At 42.5% G+C, this 16,200-nt stretch overlaps 2 protein-coding genes across 6 annotated transcripts in view; one reads left to right on the top strand and one right to left on the bottom strand.

Moving 5' to 3' along the window:
* Positions 1–2,542, top strand: part of LOC136428948 (high affinity cAMP-specific and IBMX-insensitive 3',5'-cyclic phosphodiesterase 8B-like) — a 72,605-nt gene extending 70,063 nt beyond the window's left edge. For all 5 annotated transcript variants that reach the window (XM_066418794.1, XM_066418795.1, XM_066418793.1 and 2 more), the window contains 3 exons: positions 329–496; positions 1,136–1,265; positions 1,674–2,542. In XM_066418794.1, coding sequence (XP_066274891.1) covers positions 329–496; positions 1,136–1,265; positions 1,674–1,795 — 420 coding nt within the window. In that variant the 3' untranslated portion in view covers positions 1,796–2,542. The remainder of the gene's footprint in view (positions 1–328; positions 497–1,135; positions 1,266–1,673) is intronic.
* A 2,613-nt stretch (positions 2,543–5,155) lies between these two features.
* LOC136428952 (WD repeat-containing protein 41-like) lies at positions 5,156–16,199 on the bottom strand. Its single transcript, XM_066418801.1, has 14 exons — positions 15,979–16,199; positions 15,183–15,298; positions 14,032–14,080; positions 13,169–13,327; positions 12,502–12,564; positions 11,931–12,039; positions 11,358–11,423; positions 10,636–10,749; positions 10,012–10,172; positions 9,428–9,552; positions 8,849–8,989; positions 8,509–8,611; positions 8,073–8,141; positions 5,156–7,311 (listed from the first exon to the last, which is right to left on the bottom strand). The coding sequence occupies exons 1-14, from the start codon at positions 16,048–16,050 to the stop codon at positions 7,243–7,245; spliced, it is 1,416 nt and encodes a 471-aa protein (XP_066274898.1). The 5' UTR covers positions 16,051–16,199; the 3' UTR covers positions 5,156–7,242.
* Between the last annotated feature and the right edge of the window lies 1 nt (position 16,200).

The following is a 16,200-nucleotide window of genomic DNA, read 5'->3' as shown; positions in this document are numbered from 1 at the left end:
CACTTCACTCAGGTGTAAATGAGTACCTAGCTCATCTAGGGTTAGGGACGTCCCTCGGATAGGACGTTAAATGGAGGTCCGGTGTTTGGGGAGAGCAACACCCCGCGCACGTTAAAGAACCCACCACACCTTTCGAAAAAGAGTAGGGGCATGCCCCGGTGTGCGATGGTCCAAATCTTACAGTCCGGTCTGGGATGACATCTTGAAAAGATGATAGTTCACCTGTTATGTCAATCCTTCCACAAAATGTGGTAAATCAAAATAAATAAATAAATAAATAAATACACCGTAAACAATTTGACTGACACCCGTCACTCTCCCCCCACAGCATAGCGGCGGTATGGCGACCCCGGAGCACGACACTCTGAGGACCCTGGAGAATCGCACGCTGATCAACCGCATGCTGATCAAGTGTGCGGACATCGCCAACCCCGCCCGCCCCCTGGACCTGTGTGTGGAGTGGGCCAAGAGGATCGCTGAGGAGTACTGCCAGCAGGTAGGCTACAGTTTCATTTGGCTTCACCAACTGTTCTGGTTTCATTTCATAACTGCATAGCTGTGTTTGATTCACCTGGAATCCATCTCATACATGTACATGCAAAATGTCCCCATCGAAAAGTTAGGTCCTTTATTTTAGTCCTACATTATTTCGGGAATCAAATTTTTCTTGGAAGCACTGTGTAATGGGGGTCAAACTTCTGAATGCCTGTGCAAACCGGGTTACCGAGAGGATTGCTGTATAGTACTGCCAGTTTCATTAGCTTTACTACAGTGTACTACACTGACGAATGAGATTTGTGATTAAGTAAAGTCTACCTCCAGGTGAGTCTCATCTATCTTGTCATGTACACGGTGATCGTATTTCTGCTGTGACCTCTTCACTGCAAAATATTGACCTCCCCCCGAATCGTAATTCCATTGCATGAGTACTGCACTAAAGAGTAGTGTTGTTTCAACCGCAAATGTAAAACACTGCGAAAACCTCTATTTCCCCCCTTGCTACTGTGAATTAAAACTGCCGTGAAAGTTAATGAATTGATAGTTAGTTGTAAGGCTTGATGTCTGACCTGTGCCCTTCTGACCTGTGCCCTTCTGATCTGTGCCCTTTTGACCTGTGACCTTCTGTCCCACCCAGACTGATGAGGAGAAGGAGCGAGGCCTCCCCGTGGTGATGCCGGTGTTCGACCGAGCCTCCTGCAGCATCCCCAAGTCGCAGATATCCTTCATCGACTACTTCCTCACAGACATGTTCGACGCCTGGGATGGTGAGTGCACACGTAAAACAATACCTCCCCCTGAATAAGTTGCATATCCCATTGACCCTATGACCTGGAATGTTTGTCCTTCATTGACTACTTCCCTACCGACACGTTCGACGCCTGGGACGGTGAGTGCACACATAAAACAATACCTCCCCATGAATAAGTAGCATATTCCATTGACCCCATGACCTGGAAAGTCTGTCAGCAGATTGGACTACTTCCTCACCGACATGTTCAATGCCTGGTATGGTGAGTCCACACAAAACGAGTTTGAAGATCTCATGCATACCTCTCTGAAATATGTTAAGAGTTTCTCGTAAGTCTTAGATAAATTTTTGAATAAGATCTCATAATTGATAGAATAGATAAAGAAATAAGAAATACCGCTGACTTTATTTTTCATCATCCCAGCATTTGTGGACACGCCTTCCCTGATCACTCACCTCACCAGGAACTACAAGTACTGGAAGGGGCAGGCCGAGGAGGCGGAGCGGCGGGGGGAAAGCGTCACGCGCCTCGAGGACGTCGAATGAACAGCCATCAGAAAATACAGAAAACTTCATAGTATTATAAGGCCATGTTGATTCGATTATATGGATGCCATCCTCGGGGCACCCCAAAACTGCTGCGAGCAAAAAAATGAAAAGTTTGGCAAAAAATGTTGCCTTCATTATCTAAGTGGTCGGGAAAGTTGATCAAATTACAACTGAGTATGATGTACAAAACAGTAGATCTGTTCCTTCACGTCTTCTTCTTTTTGACTTTGGAATTGACATTTTCTGATATTTTTTTGCAGTTTACGGCATACATTGGCTTACTTTACAGATGCTTCGTAGGATTTACAGTATGGTCAAAAATTGTTCTTTTTGGAAACGGACAAAAATTAATTCGTGCCCGGATGTCATCCATATAATCAAATCAACATGGCCTAGCCTGAAAACAATACACATGTATTGCTTCCTACTTGTTTATACATGTACATGTACGTGTATGCAGAAAGTACTCTGAAAGTATGCATATAAAGAGTTTGTTTATGTATATACCATTTTCCAGCATGAACAAATGAGATAACCAACGTATTGTAACATGGTTTTGTGCTTAGTAACACAAGATCAGCCATTGTGGAATTTAGTTCTCGAACTACAATGTATGTATAAGATTGAAGATGGCAGAGACTGTCTTGTTTTTAAACAGGGACCAATGTTTGAGAAACTCAGATATCTAGTGTTTATGTACAGTTTGTAACTAAAAGAATGGAAATATAAACCTCACACATTCCAGTGTTAGTTTTGTTTGTGATTTGTTGTAACTGTAACCAAACGAATGTCATGTGCAGTATGGGTGGGCTTCAGTACCTGAGGTCAAGTGCAACATTAACAGGGTTCTAGCCAGGATTTTATTTTAGTGTAATGGTAATCGCCTCCTTCGCAGACTTCCTGGAACGGCGGCGTATATATTTGGGGGATGTGTTACGCGATTTGAAAAGGCGATCGCTTTTCGGTGACATAACTCCCTCGGCGACGAAAGTCCCTAAGCCTGCATTAGAGAACCTTGGCCCGTGTAAGTGATAGCTTAACCCCCACTCCCCCCCCCCCCCAAATATATACGCCGCCGTTCCAGGAAGTCTGTGAAGGAGGCTTAATTGCTTTGTCCTTCCAAAGATTTTGAAAATGTACTAAAAAGTTGGCCTTCTGATGGTACCCATTTGGGGATTTGAATCAGAAGTTTTTTTTCTATCAGTTTGGAGGATCATATCAACATTTTTCACATTATCAGACAAGTTGATTCTTGCGAAGTACCATTATGCTAATTGAAAAATTAGCGTAATGGTACTAGTATTTACGTCTGGTGGTCACAAATTATAGCGTGGTGGCCGTTACGCAAAAATCACTAGCTAGAACCCTGAAGATGAGAATCAGGGCCACAGTAGCTCTTTAGTTGAGCCAGGGTCATGTGCAAGGTTAAGAAGATTAGACTTCAAGGTCATGTGCAAGAAAAGTGAGCTTTAAAGCTCTCTATAGTCAACCCTAAGTCACATGTTGGATGGACTGCAACATATGTGGCTTTCCAGTGTAACTGATAGTTGTTGTGCCAAACATTTTAAACTTTTAAAGTATTTATCAACGGTCACATGGTAAGAAGCATATCTGTAATCGTGTTAATTAAGAGGAGAGTGTAAAGTGTACAATCGTCGTCCAAAATCTTGTCTCCAAAGTGTGTATACAATGTTTCTGTACAGTGTAATTTCTCTAACATGTTTAAGATAGACTTTATTATAGATGAATCCCCGGTTACACATGGCCGAACATGTACTACCAGCCAACCCATTCCAGACCCCCTGTCCACAGCCCAATGTTTTGAAAATTTCAGCCAATCACCAGTGAACCGCGCCAACCACTAGCTCCCAAACTAGTCCTAACCATGGTAGGGAGAGGTTGGTAGGCCATGTTCGGCTATGTGTAACCGGAGCTTGAAACCTGTACATACATTATTATAATATACATGTAGCATAATATGATAACAGTGATCTCTACAGGTAGGCTTGTTTTGGAAGGGACGTTCATAGAGCCAGCCGAGGAGAGAAAATTACCTGAATCTCTACCATAACAGTTAACATATCATGAAGAACAGGACAGAACAATCTGATGTCAGGGTTTTCTACACGTTTTGGAAATGATCTAAAAGTTTGTACTCTTGGTCTGTTGCTGAAAGCAAGCGAGCCAAATGTAAAGAGATCCCTCGTGATCAGGTGCCTTGACGATACAGTACGCTAAGGTCATGCTCAGGCTGCATCAATTAAGTTCCTTGGTTCTCGGTCATTTTAAAGTTAAAATTAAGCATCCGAAAATAATTTCATCAGGTTGGTGGAATATAGGATATAGGAGATTCTTTTTACACAACCAGGTAATCTCACCTGCTAACGTTTCGGTGTCTATCAGACACCTTCTTCAGAGCTTCAGACTGGAGTACTGCTTCTCACCGCTATAAGTAGCCGATGTAGGTGGCGCTTTTGCGGTGAGAACACTGTCCCAAACGTGGCTAAGCTTGTATCCCCCCTCGTCTCGGTTCATCACTACATCGGCTACTTATAGCGGTGAGAAGCAGTACTCCAGTCAGAAGCGCTGAAGAAGGTGTCTGATAGACACCAAAACGTTAGCAGGTGAGATTACCTGGTTGTGTAAAAAGAATATCCTATATCCTAAATTTAAGCAGTGTTAAAGTGATAACAGAACGCTGGAAGGAAAACTTGGATTTTTCTGCATGTATATTCATTCCCTAAAAAGATACAGCCCTCAGACTCTGTTGTCAAGTTGATATTTCAAATTAGCTCTATGCTATGAAATCCGAGAACCAACGGATGAAATTGCAGTGGCCTAAACTTGTCTCTACCTATCATATCTACCACAGAGTAATGTACGTGTACGTTGTCAGAAAAAGAAGTTTGGTATTTGTGTAAGACAGTCCGGAAGTGCCAGCCGAATTGCCACAGTTTCAGCAGAGTGACTCCGGATGATCCCTACCAGGCTGGTTGTTGTTGTGTTGATGAGTTGTAAGCAGTGTACATATTTATATCTACATGTATTACATTTTGTGTAAGAGTCAGTATTTTTAGAGCAGTTTTTTTTTCAGCGTCACCTTGGAGGTGCTTCAGATTTTTAAACAGTCGACGACTCTGGGACAGATGTGTAAAATGATTGCAAGCAAAGCATGTAAGTGATAATAGTGCAAGCTATTTTCCTACAGGGTTTGTATGCCTTCCTGTGAAGTGATTTTTAGTATTGATTGTACAACAGGAGATACTGAAAAGAACCACCCGCAGTGTATGAGGGCAGTTGTGCGTACATGTATATCTAGTTGGTACGTGTTCTGTATTAATTTTTTGTTGTTATTAATGGTGAATTTAAAATGCATCCACAGATAACAGAGTTACTAAACAGTAATAGAATATTCCATATCAATCCATGAACAAAAATATGTTCTTAAGTTTCTTAAAATTAATACAGAACTTGTACAGACAGCCCCCTGTATATGAGTGTTCTAGAGCAGACCAGGTTTGCTCCCACTACAGAAGAAGGCCTACTCTGGTAGGCTAAGAGTATGTGATTGTGCCAGTCGAGAGATTTTAGCTACATGTATAATTGGAGATGATGTGAATAAGGATAACTATGTGTCAGACATGCAGTGAGATGTATTTTTGTAAACTTATGATGTGGGTAAGTGGGGTTAAACGCAGAAAAGTGCTTTGTATCAGAGGAAGTGTGGCGTCCAGCGGCTAGGCTAGCGGACCTGGGATTGAGAGGTCACGTTTTCGATTCCTGGCGATCTTGGCTAGACGGTGTGTCCTTGGGAAAGGCACTTTACACGACTTTCCCCACTCCACCCAGGTGTAAAAATGGGTACCTGACTTTGGTTGGGGAGGTAAAAGCTAAAGCTGTGGAAGGAGAGGGATGGGCTCCTTCTTCCAATACCACTCCCTAGACACAGTGGACAACATCCCACTGCTCATATGCCTAAAAAGGGCTATGGGACTAACTTTACCTTTTATTTCTATCATAGAAAGTTGAGCAGAGATTACTACTTCCGAAAAAGATATAATAATATGTGACAACATTCCAGTTGTAGTAAAAAGCCTTTTCTTAGCTTTAAGCATATCCAGGCAACATTCCATATCATGCGCTATTTTACACACAATGATCCGATCGAGTTGTGTAATCGTGTGGTGAAACTTTTATGCTAACTCATCTGTATTTATACTGGAAAGTCTTGTCTGCCAAAGAATGACCAATCCTCAACAAATGAACACCTGCCATTCCCAAACATATTATATGAACATATCTTTATTATTATTACTATTAGTATCCCTGCGAAAATATTTATACATCTATATCTATATACATATCTTTTAACATGTGGAAATCTTGTGAATGTCTGTTTTATGAAATGTAATGTTATCTTGTACCAGTGCCAATGTTCCTGAAATAATAAAATCACTCAAGTGACTTGAATTCATTCTTTTTACCAGGTAATATACAAGTACAGTCAAGTCTGTACAAGGATACCTGGCCAATAATTTTATCCATTGACACAAACTAAGCAGGCTGTCTATAGCAACCACCTGTCCACCTAGTCCCTTGAGTGGTCCACTTTGGCAGTTTTGACTTTATAAACTTGAGAACAGATAAAAATAAAGACGAGAATTGATTCTATGTCTCATGTTCATGATAAACAGAAGACACCAATGGATAGTGTGGATGAATCAGGAAATACTAAAGCCTCAGAGTCAAAGAGTTTGGTAGGGCTTCTTCATGCCAAGGTAAATTGGCACATTTTATAGAGAAGGTTACATACAAACTTGAGAATCGAAAAATAGACTTTCTTCATTACATGGCAATGACATTTTCAGACTTGTTCCATACTGGTTGATAGTGATTTTATCTAATTCTGTGTTCTTTTACCAGGGTGGCTCTCTCAGTGACTGGGCACTGCTTTTCAGAGAGGCCCTGGGTGCATACATACATTGCACATATATGTACGTTAGATAATACAATATATACAATGCAAAAAACAGATTTGTACATCAATTACCAAAATTGTTATGCACAATTTATACATATTTGCGAAACAATCCTACTGAACAAGAGCTATAAAGACAGTGTCAGGACTGTTTGGAATGTTAGGCCGACCCCAGGTTGAAGCATTCCCAATATATACATAACATTTGTTAAACATTTGACAGACAAGAACTTATCATATAAGATGAAAGTTTCAGGAAAGTTCAGCAGACCCCAAATGTAAGCATTCCAACTTATCATTTGTGAAACATTTGACAGACGAGCTAGAACTGAAAGTGTCATGACTGTTTGGAAATTTCAGCTGACCCCCAGTTGAAGCATCCCCAATTATCATTTGTGCAACATTTGACAGACGAGAGCTATAAAGACAGAAGTGTCAGGAGTACTCAGGACTGTTTCAGGCATGATCAGCTGACCCCCAGTTGAAGCATCTCCCTGATGAACTCGTTCCTGTGCTCTGACTGCACGGCACCGTCCTGTAAACATGCGGCATGAGTTACTCAAGATAGAAAGAAAAGGCTGCCTTTACATTAGACAGTACAGTTTTGTATTAATCCTTCACAATGATACAGTAATCAGCTCAGACTGTGGCACAGGACAGACCCAGATGGAAGGGATGAAGAGGATATTAAAGTAACTTAAAGTTAAGTAGTGATGATACAGTCAAACCTAGTCAAGCAACCACCCCCAGTGACAAGCCACATTAAAACAGTCCCATTTTTACATAGTGAACCCCACCCTGTCCTCAGCAACCATTTTCCTTAGTCCGTCAAGTGGTTGCTGAATCCAGGTTTGACTGATAGTATAATAATACATTGTCATGTAGCTGTTCTTGGGTAAAAATTGTCGACAAACTGGCAACTTCTAAGTGTTCATGTATGTCCTCTGTGTATTGTCTTTTGATTGACTTCTAACTCAGCCATTTCAGTGCATGTGTCTCCATTTTGATGTACTAAACTGAGGAGAACTACACCTTGAGCATGTTAAAGGTCCATCCCAGTGTGAGTGGATCAAACCTTAGTCCTGTCTTGCTCAGCTTGCACTTACTGGTGTGTTACACCTTGAGGCAGTTTACCAGTTGTGAAACAAACAAACCTTCCTGGACAGGTGTGAGTAAGGGTGGAGCAAACCTCACATGTCTGATGTAGCTTGTAATTAATGTACAAAACTGGTGTGTTACGCCTTGAGGCTGTTTACCTGTTATTAAACAAACAAACAAACAAACACACACACACACCTTCCACAAAATCACCAGCCCATCAGTCCCACAGGAGGCCAGCCCGTCTCCACCACAGTCCAGCAACATCTGAACAAAACAGCAGCAAGTGTCACTGATGAGGAAAGGTAATGTTAATGGAAGCTCCCTGAAACATCTGATCCGTTGCTTCAGTGACTGTTATCTTGTATAAAACAGCATCAACTTAACTTTCTAATCTTTCCGAGCCTGTCGTCCGCAAGTTTTACTTTGTGAATAGCAACTGAAGTAACATTGAATTAGGTCCTCATATTACATAAAATGTATCAAAGTAAGCGCCAGTTTCTCAATATGAAGTATGTTTGTACAGTACATGTACACTGATCTTATGATGAGAACAGTTAAGTAAATGTAGACAGTATTTCATCTAAAAATTAATGTGGAAAGAAAAATGTTAGGTCACTTAGGAATAGGATACCTGCACAGTGCCAGCATGGCCTAGCAGCTCCCCTAGCAGAGTAGGTTGGAACTGCATCTGATCCACACTCTTGCTCTTCCCTTTTGTGTCTTCTTTTCTTGGACTGTAAGCAGATGCAAGTTAGTCTTATATATTAAATCAACAGGAAAGGGTAACACAATTGTGTGCTCAGCATATCTCAGCATATTAAATGCAAAAACAAACAAAAATCTGTCACTGAAAACAAAGTTTTCAGAAACATTTGCCCTCCCTTGGATGAAGTAACAGTGTCAGTAAAAAATGTTGAAACTCAAAATCTACAGAAAACTGAAAAAAAAAATCAACGGTAAGCTTTTGTTACCTGATTCCCATAAATCTATCAATCTGCTTCGAGTGTCTCGGTTTTTGTTCCTCCGTTGTCTCCTCAGTCTTAGCGGCGGTGACCCCAGGCGACCCCCACAGCCTGATGGTCCCATCAGCAGAACAGGTGGCCAGGAACGACCTGAGGGAGGAGAGACGTTCAGTCACACGTGATGTTGTTTGTTTTGCTTGACCGGTAAACTGCCTTTAGGCGCAACACACCGGTTTTGTAGAGTAAGTGCAAGCTGCGTATGGTTAGATCCACTTATACATGTACGTGTCTTCTTCAGGGTAACTCAGGACCTGCTTGCTCAAGGAGGCAAGGTAGTCTTGTGGTTAGAGTTGTTGACTTAGAATCTAAAGCTTCTTGGTTCGAATCCTTGGCAATCACCAGTGTTGGGCCCTTAGGAAAGGCACTTAACACATATTCTCTCACTCGACTTGGGTGAAAATGAGTACGTAGCTTCAGTTTGGGACATCCTCTTGGATGGGATGTAAAGATATAGTCTGGTCTCCCAGTTAACATCTTGAAAAGGTGATATTCACAAATTTGGTAAATCTTGATTAATAGATTACTTACCCTCCTGCCAGCAGTACCATGTGCTGTATCTTGGAGAAGTGGGCTGCAACTTTCTTGGCCAGACACTTGCCCGTCACCACGTCATACAGCCAGAACCCGGCGCCAATGGCTGCAAACAGGTACCGCTGAAAGAAGGTAGCAACACAGATGAAATATATTATGGATCGATCCTGAATGTCCATATGCATTACAGTTAGCAGTACATGTATAACCAATGATAGCATGGCAATTAGCGGTTGGACAAATGAGCCTGTATGTTCATCGAATATTTGCATTTCTATAGAGGTGGGTAGTGCTATAGGACCGTGAAAACCTTCTTGCCCTTTCTTTACTGCAAAGTCAAATCTCTGCAAAAATGAAAAACTGATTCACAGTATAAAATCACTGACCACAGATTCAAAACACCCCTACCTTGTCTACAGTATACACTGTATATGTACATGAGCACACACACACACACACACACACACACACACACACACACACACACACACACACACACACACACACACAAACACACACGCACACACGCGTATGTGTACAAAAACGTGCGCACGTACACACACACACAGGCACACCCTCACCTCCTCTACAGGCACCACACACTGTATGCTCCATGGATACAGGTGGTTGATGCCTTGTGGGGAGCGAGCGCTGCTGCTCAGCTTGCGGGTGAAGTTGACCGAGCGTGCAGACGCCCACAGCACGATGGTTCCGTCCAGGGAGCCGGTCGCAAACACGCTGTCTGTGTATACAGAATAGTGGTGACATGAAGCCTCAACCAATAATCTAGTGCTGTAACTATGTATCCATCCCTATTACAACTGGCGAGTATCTTTCGATTTCAATATTTGCGAAGATGACAAAAGAGACACAGAGGCTATAATAGGATGGACACATACATTGTGCATTTGCAACATATACAATGTCCATGCCATCCCTATTAATAGTATTATACCTGCCGGGTATCTTTCGTCTTACCATTTGCAGAGAGGACTCTGCAGCTAGAATAGGGATGAGTACACATTTTACTTTCCAACATACACATACACATACATGTACCCATCTCCATTATAACTACCAAGCATCTTTCCAGCTCTTTTCTTGATTCTAATTTCAAACCATTTACTACAAGCTCATTCTTACTCATAATAAGATTGACTGTAAATTGGAGACATGTTCCTCAATCAAGGTTGATCAAAACCGACCTGAAACATTGACCAGACTCTGTATGGCCTCCCTGTGCTGCGTATGTGGATTTCCATACTCTTCCAGCTGGTACACCCCTCCAGTTTCCATGGGACTGGTAACTTTAAACACCACTGCAGCACAGAATTAAGTCAAAAGTTAAAATCATCCCACACCATTATTGATGTATAGGGCGGTGCCCATCTCCATTTCATAGCCCTGGGCCACACTGTGGTGCAATCACTGTAGCAGGGGGCTAGTCCACTGGCAGTGAAGTGTGTTTAACTTCCATACTGTTACAGATGTATGTACCATTTTTATGAAGTCTTTGGTATGACTCAATGCGCCTCTTGTCCAGAGGTGTCCTACCTGGGGCTTGAACTCCAGTCCTTCTGGTCCAAGTAATTTGAACCAGATGTGGTGAGAGACAGAAGCGCAGACCACTACACCACAGGGACACCCCACAGTACAGAATGGATACACAAAAAACAGAGACAACTGTGTTAGTGTCAAAATAAATTTTGGACAGGGGACAAAAACATAACAAAGTTATACAGTCATTGACAAGTGTCTAATTGCACAGATGCTATATCAGAAAAGTATTAATAGTTTTAACATTATGCTTTAACTGTTACCTTTCTGTTTTAAATTTAAGACCTGCATATTTGACTCTCTTGCTAGGGCAGACAATATCTAACATTTTAGAATGTGAAACATGAGGAATGTCTCCATTCATACTTACGTAATGTTTTGTCTGACACTGCAACCAACTTCTCATTTGGAATGCTTAGCACAAGGGAGATGTCAGCTGGAACAAAAAAGGTTGGAGAGGATGTTAAAAATAATAATACGTAAATACAAAACAAGCAAAGCAAATCATACAAATATAGAATAAGACCTCTGGCTATGACATGAACAACTGTTTCCCAGTCCACAGAAACTGATAGGTGGATGTTGAGAACTTTTGAAAGCATATGGTATCTGTCACAAGTGTTTGGACATGTGAAATTTGAGAACTGTTTGCCATGGACAGAAAAGAAGATCCTCTTTAAAAGTAGATGCAACAAGACCAGGTAGCATGTCAGTGACAAAAGTTACCAGAACTGGAAGTTCTGCTGCAGTACCAAGGTCATACCCAACACCTACTCACACACCAAATATCATCACAATCCATCAAGATTTCTTAAGTTATGCTGACCACAAATGGCCGCAGACATAAACAGACACACACACAGACGGACCAAAAACAATACCTCAATTTTTCATGGAGGTATTTAAGCATTTTCTGACAGATTATTGAAATCTGAAGACTTACATTCTGCGGTGACCCTGTCCAGTCTGTGCAGCAGCTCCCCCTGGTGACTCCACAGGCTCAGGTCATGACCCCCGGAGCACCACATCCCATGTCTCAGCTCAACCATACACTGTGTGGTTCAAAGGAGATGCAAGATATATCAATTTCCCCAGAATGTCTTGCTTATTGAGGAGTGTATTCTAGACACATGTTCCAGTGTAGTCTATTCAGAACACCAGATCCTATGCCTCAGCTCAACCATATATTGGAGCTCAAGTGATACAAAGGACATTCAAAATAACATATTAAATTCTTAGGCAAAGATATCAACTTAAAGTACACAATGACTGTGGACTGGACAGACAAAATCCATTGGGACAACCGGTAAATGGTGGATTGACAACATTAGAAAGTACAACTTAATACAAATCATATCTATGAGCACTTCAATCATGTAATCGGCAAAGTTTGTTATATTTTGTCTGACCCTTACGAGCCTTATCTCTTCCCTCATGACCTCAGTGAAAAGCTACCAGTACCAGCAGGCTTATTTGAGTTTTTGATGACTAAAGAAAACAAACAAATGACACACCTTCACACTGGAGTGGAGGTCAGTAATGGTCTGCAGACACTGCCCAGTGTTCACATTCCACATCTGAGGTTGGTCAAGGAAGTCATTTTTTAGAATAGCAAGGATGACAAGCAGCAAAGAATGAGCAAAAAGAAAAAAAAATTCCCAAGTCGTCTCTGTTGAAGATGGGAAGTCAGACCAGGTCTTCGATACACTCCAAGGGCCGGGATCACCAGAACTGACTGGAGGGTCTACGCCGAAAGTAGATCAACCTGGCGAGACCTACAATGTACATGTGGCTATGCATGTCTATACACCAGGGGTTCATCTAAATAGGGAAAGAGGGGCGCTGTGCCCTCTTGTTTCAGCCCAGTGTCCCCTTGTTGAATTCAGATTTTAGCTTAATCCCCAGCATACAGCCTTCACTCAACGATTGATTCTTCCATGAATACATAGAATTTGCTCCCTCGCCTGTGTGTGCTCCCTCCTATTCAATTTTTCTAGAAAAAACCCTGATACACCGAGAGTAGACCGACCTGGCAAGACCTAGCTATGCATGTCTGTAGCAGCCGTGCATCAGACTCTGATGCTTGCAAACGATTGATTGAGTCGTCTTTGTACACATAAATTATTGTATCATGTAACATTTATAAGTGACATTCACACAAACAGTACTTTATTAGGATACACATATATGTTTGTCTGACGACGCTGTGAGAAGGATAGGGTCCCTCAGGGCGGCAGAGCTCTCATCATCATCATGGAAGCTGGTCTTCTGCACTGTCAGGAGAAGCATGGCTGTGATTGGTCGATCATGGCCGGAAAATGTGAAGTGTCTTCTTCCAGTCTGGTGGTGAAGAAAAAGGATCAGAAAGACACCGTGCCAACACAAATCTTTATTCTATCAATTAGTATACTATGGTTGGGTCCTTAGAGCTTGGAACTCTAAGCATTACATCTTTAGATTATAAAAGGGACTACTAAGGTTACTTATTTGGGTGTCAGTTTGTTTGTCTCTAGACCAAATTTGTTTCTGAGTGTGTCATTAGCAGTGTTCTCGCCAGTTTTTTTCACAGCATCGGGGCAGGGGTTCGGGGCTACTGAAAGCCTCCGACGGGGTCCAGGGGCAGAGCCCCGTTGGGGGTTTAGGTATGACCCTGTCATTACCAGCCTGTGATTTGTCCTTCCCACTGTGCTAGCCTTGGCCAGCTGTAAGCCAATCAGATACTCCCCCTTCTGTTGATGGAGGGAAAGTCACCAGCCAATTGCGTTGCTTCATGACTGTAGGTGGCGACGTGATTGGCTGGTGACGGCTGGCCAGCGCTAACTCAGCAAGAAGGACAGATCACAGGACTGTAAGCCACCCCTGCCATAGCTTGATATAGAAAAGCAGTACTACTAGGCCTAAGTAGGGGAAGAGGATGATTTAAATGTAGCATGATGTACAGCTGATAGAGAGGGCCCAGGACCGCAAAGGATGGAGGCACCTCGTCCGTGGCCTATGCCCAAGGATGGGCGACAGGCCCAAGTAAGTAAGTATGATGTACATACCTGTGTGTGCCAGAGTATCGCTGTTCCATCATCTCCAGCTGACACAAACCTGGAAAATATGAAAGTGGGTGGGTCAGTATTGATCATAATTTTTGAAGGTACTTTCATTGACATGGTAGCTTAAGGAGTGCTTTCATTTGGACAGGTTATTGTTGTGATGGGAATATACTTCTAGTTAGTATTTATGTCATGATAATCTAGTAGGTTTCGGTGTTTTAACATCAAAACTTAATGTACATGTACTTGTCTTCTGGAAGATGACGCCAACTGACTCACACAACGTGTATCTTGCTATTTGCCTTGTGCATTGCTATCCAGTTTGACCAGTTTTCTTTGGCATTCGTGGCAGATTCGTGCGCCTCGATAGCTGGGGGACGCCACACGGTAAGTTGAAATGCTTAATGGAAGCTCGAGAGGGGAAAAGTTTCCGACCGGAACATCGAGCGGGAGGCGAGCCCAGCCGCGCCGTTCAGCACGGCGGATGCCGCAGAATAGAGGCGGCACGAGCGGAGGTCAGAGGTCGCTTCCTCCAGCGTAATTCCCTACAATTGGTCCAGACCAATCCTACTATTTCACAGGGCAATATAGTCCACAGGGACACTCCTATGTTCTGATGCCCCTATGTTAGGCTTGGGGGTGTCAGAATATTGGCATGTTGTAACATAGGGATGAAACCGCATTGCCCACAGCGTTATGGGTGCTAGTGTCACTAAAATGAAAACAGATCTACAGTGGAAGTCACTTGAAGACAGAAGAAAAATATCCAGGCTTTGCATGATGTACAAAATGACTAATAAACTTGTGGATGTACCGACTGATAATTATCTAATACCAGCCCAGAAAAGGACGAGAAATAGTCATGCCTTTAAGTACCAGAGTTATCAACCAAGGATTGATGATTGTGTTCAAAAATTCGTATTTCCCGAGAACCATAGTAGAATGGAACTTGTTGTCATCAGATGCTGTAGGAACACCTTCACTAAATAGCTTTGAAGAACGATTGCAGTCAGATGTGCAAAAGTTAGGTGACACGCCAATCAGTGTAATATAACCAGCTGCTGCTGCGCCGCGTGCCTACGAAGCTGGAGTGTTATGCCGAAGGGCAGTTATACCGGCTATATAGATACAGAAACAGATGTGTTCTGACCCACCTGGAGGAATCTACAGGGTGCAGCAGCCGTACAATGTCGCTGTGGTTCTGCAGTACCTGGATCTCTGTCAGGTAGGGGTTCCTGGGCTGGTGTTCTCCTATGCTGGGCACATCGGCCTGGTACAAAAACATACATACATGTATATAATGTAACAATGTTACCAGGAATAAGCTGGTTCACGGTTTGAGTTGCGCATATGCAGTGTGATGCATAATATAAGCCCACTCAGAGATGCGACTACGCCTGTGCAGTGTCGGAGGTGAAGGCCCCTGAGATGTTAACAAACCCGTCTGGGCGTTGTTATGCAAATCGTGGAAATGTCGAAGTGAGAACAATTTACAAGCCAGGGGCCCTCACTTTTGACACTGCACAATGTCATGCATACTCAAATCAGCAGATTTGAGTATGCATGGGCTCATTGTGTGTAAATTATCATATGTTTATCATATGTCAAAGTTGAATGCCTCAGGCCTTTCTCGATGTATTGCCCGTGGCCTTTGCCTTTGACATACTATCCAAAATCTCTCACCCTGCTCATACGCACTTCGTGAACTAGCTTATATTAAACATGAACAGAGCCTGAGCTGACTCTATCTAAATTCTAATGACCACATCACCTGAACTTTGGGTTCATCCAGTTGAGCATGGAAAGGTTGTTGACCAGCCTTTTTGGTGATCAAACTTGAACGAAGAATGAATCTTAAACGAAGTGGTTCATCGCAACAAAAGCTTTCTGCTACTCTAGTCATATCTGACTCCGAGAATTTAAGTATGAGGAAGGTGAGCAAATTTCTACCTCTTTTGCTAGCTCTCCTTTGGTAGCCAGATCATCGCTAGACCGGAGAAGCCGTTTCACTATCGTGGACATGGTCGAAGCACGAGCTCAAAAGTTTATTTTAACCCTTACAGCCAAAAACGCAAGAAAATTACCGATAATGTAATAAATTTGGTAAAAACACAAGTTTTTTCTGCAACTTCCGCAGAGAACAGCTGATTGCGCGGTGACCTACTTTTGTTG

This window comes from Branchiostoma lanceolatum, chromosome 2 (assembly GCF_035083965.1).
Source record: "Branchiostoma lanceolatum isolate klBraLanc5 chromosome 2, klBraLanc5.hap2, whole genome shotgun sequence".
Taxonomy (NCBI): domain Eukaryota; kingdom Metazoa; phylum Chordata; class Leptocardii; order Amphioxiformes; family Branchiostomatidae; genus Branchiostoma; species Branchiostoma lanceolatum.
This window is presented reverse-complemented; position numbering and strand designations above follow the sequence as displayed.

Bases quoted from the DNA above. Each gene is read 5' to 3' on its own strand.
- LOC136428952 (XM_066418801.1), bottom strand. From the start codon at position 16,050: ATGTCCACGATAGTGAAACGGCTTCTCCGGTCTAGCGATGATCTGGCT. The intron at 8,990-9,427 runs GTAAGTAATCTA...CTCCTCCCTCAG, and splicing joins ATGGTACTGCTGGCAGGAGG to GTCGTTCCTGGCCACCTGTT. The intron at 7,312-8,072 runs GTGTGTGTGTGT...GCATGTTTACAG, and splicing joins GGCTGGTGATTTTGTGGAAG to GACGGTGCCGTGCAGTCAGA.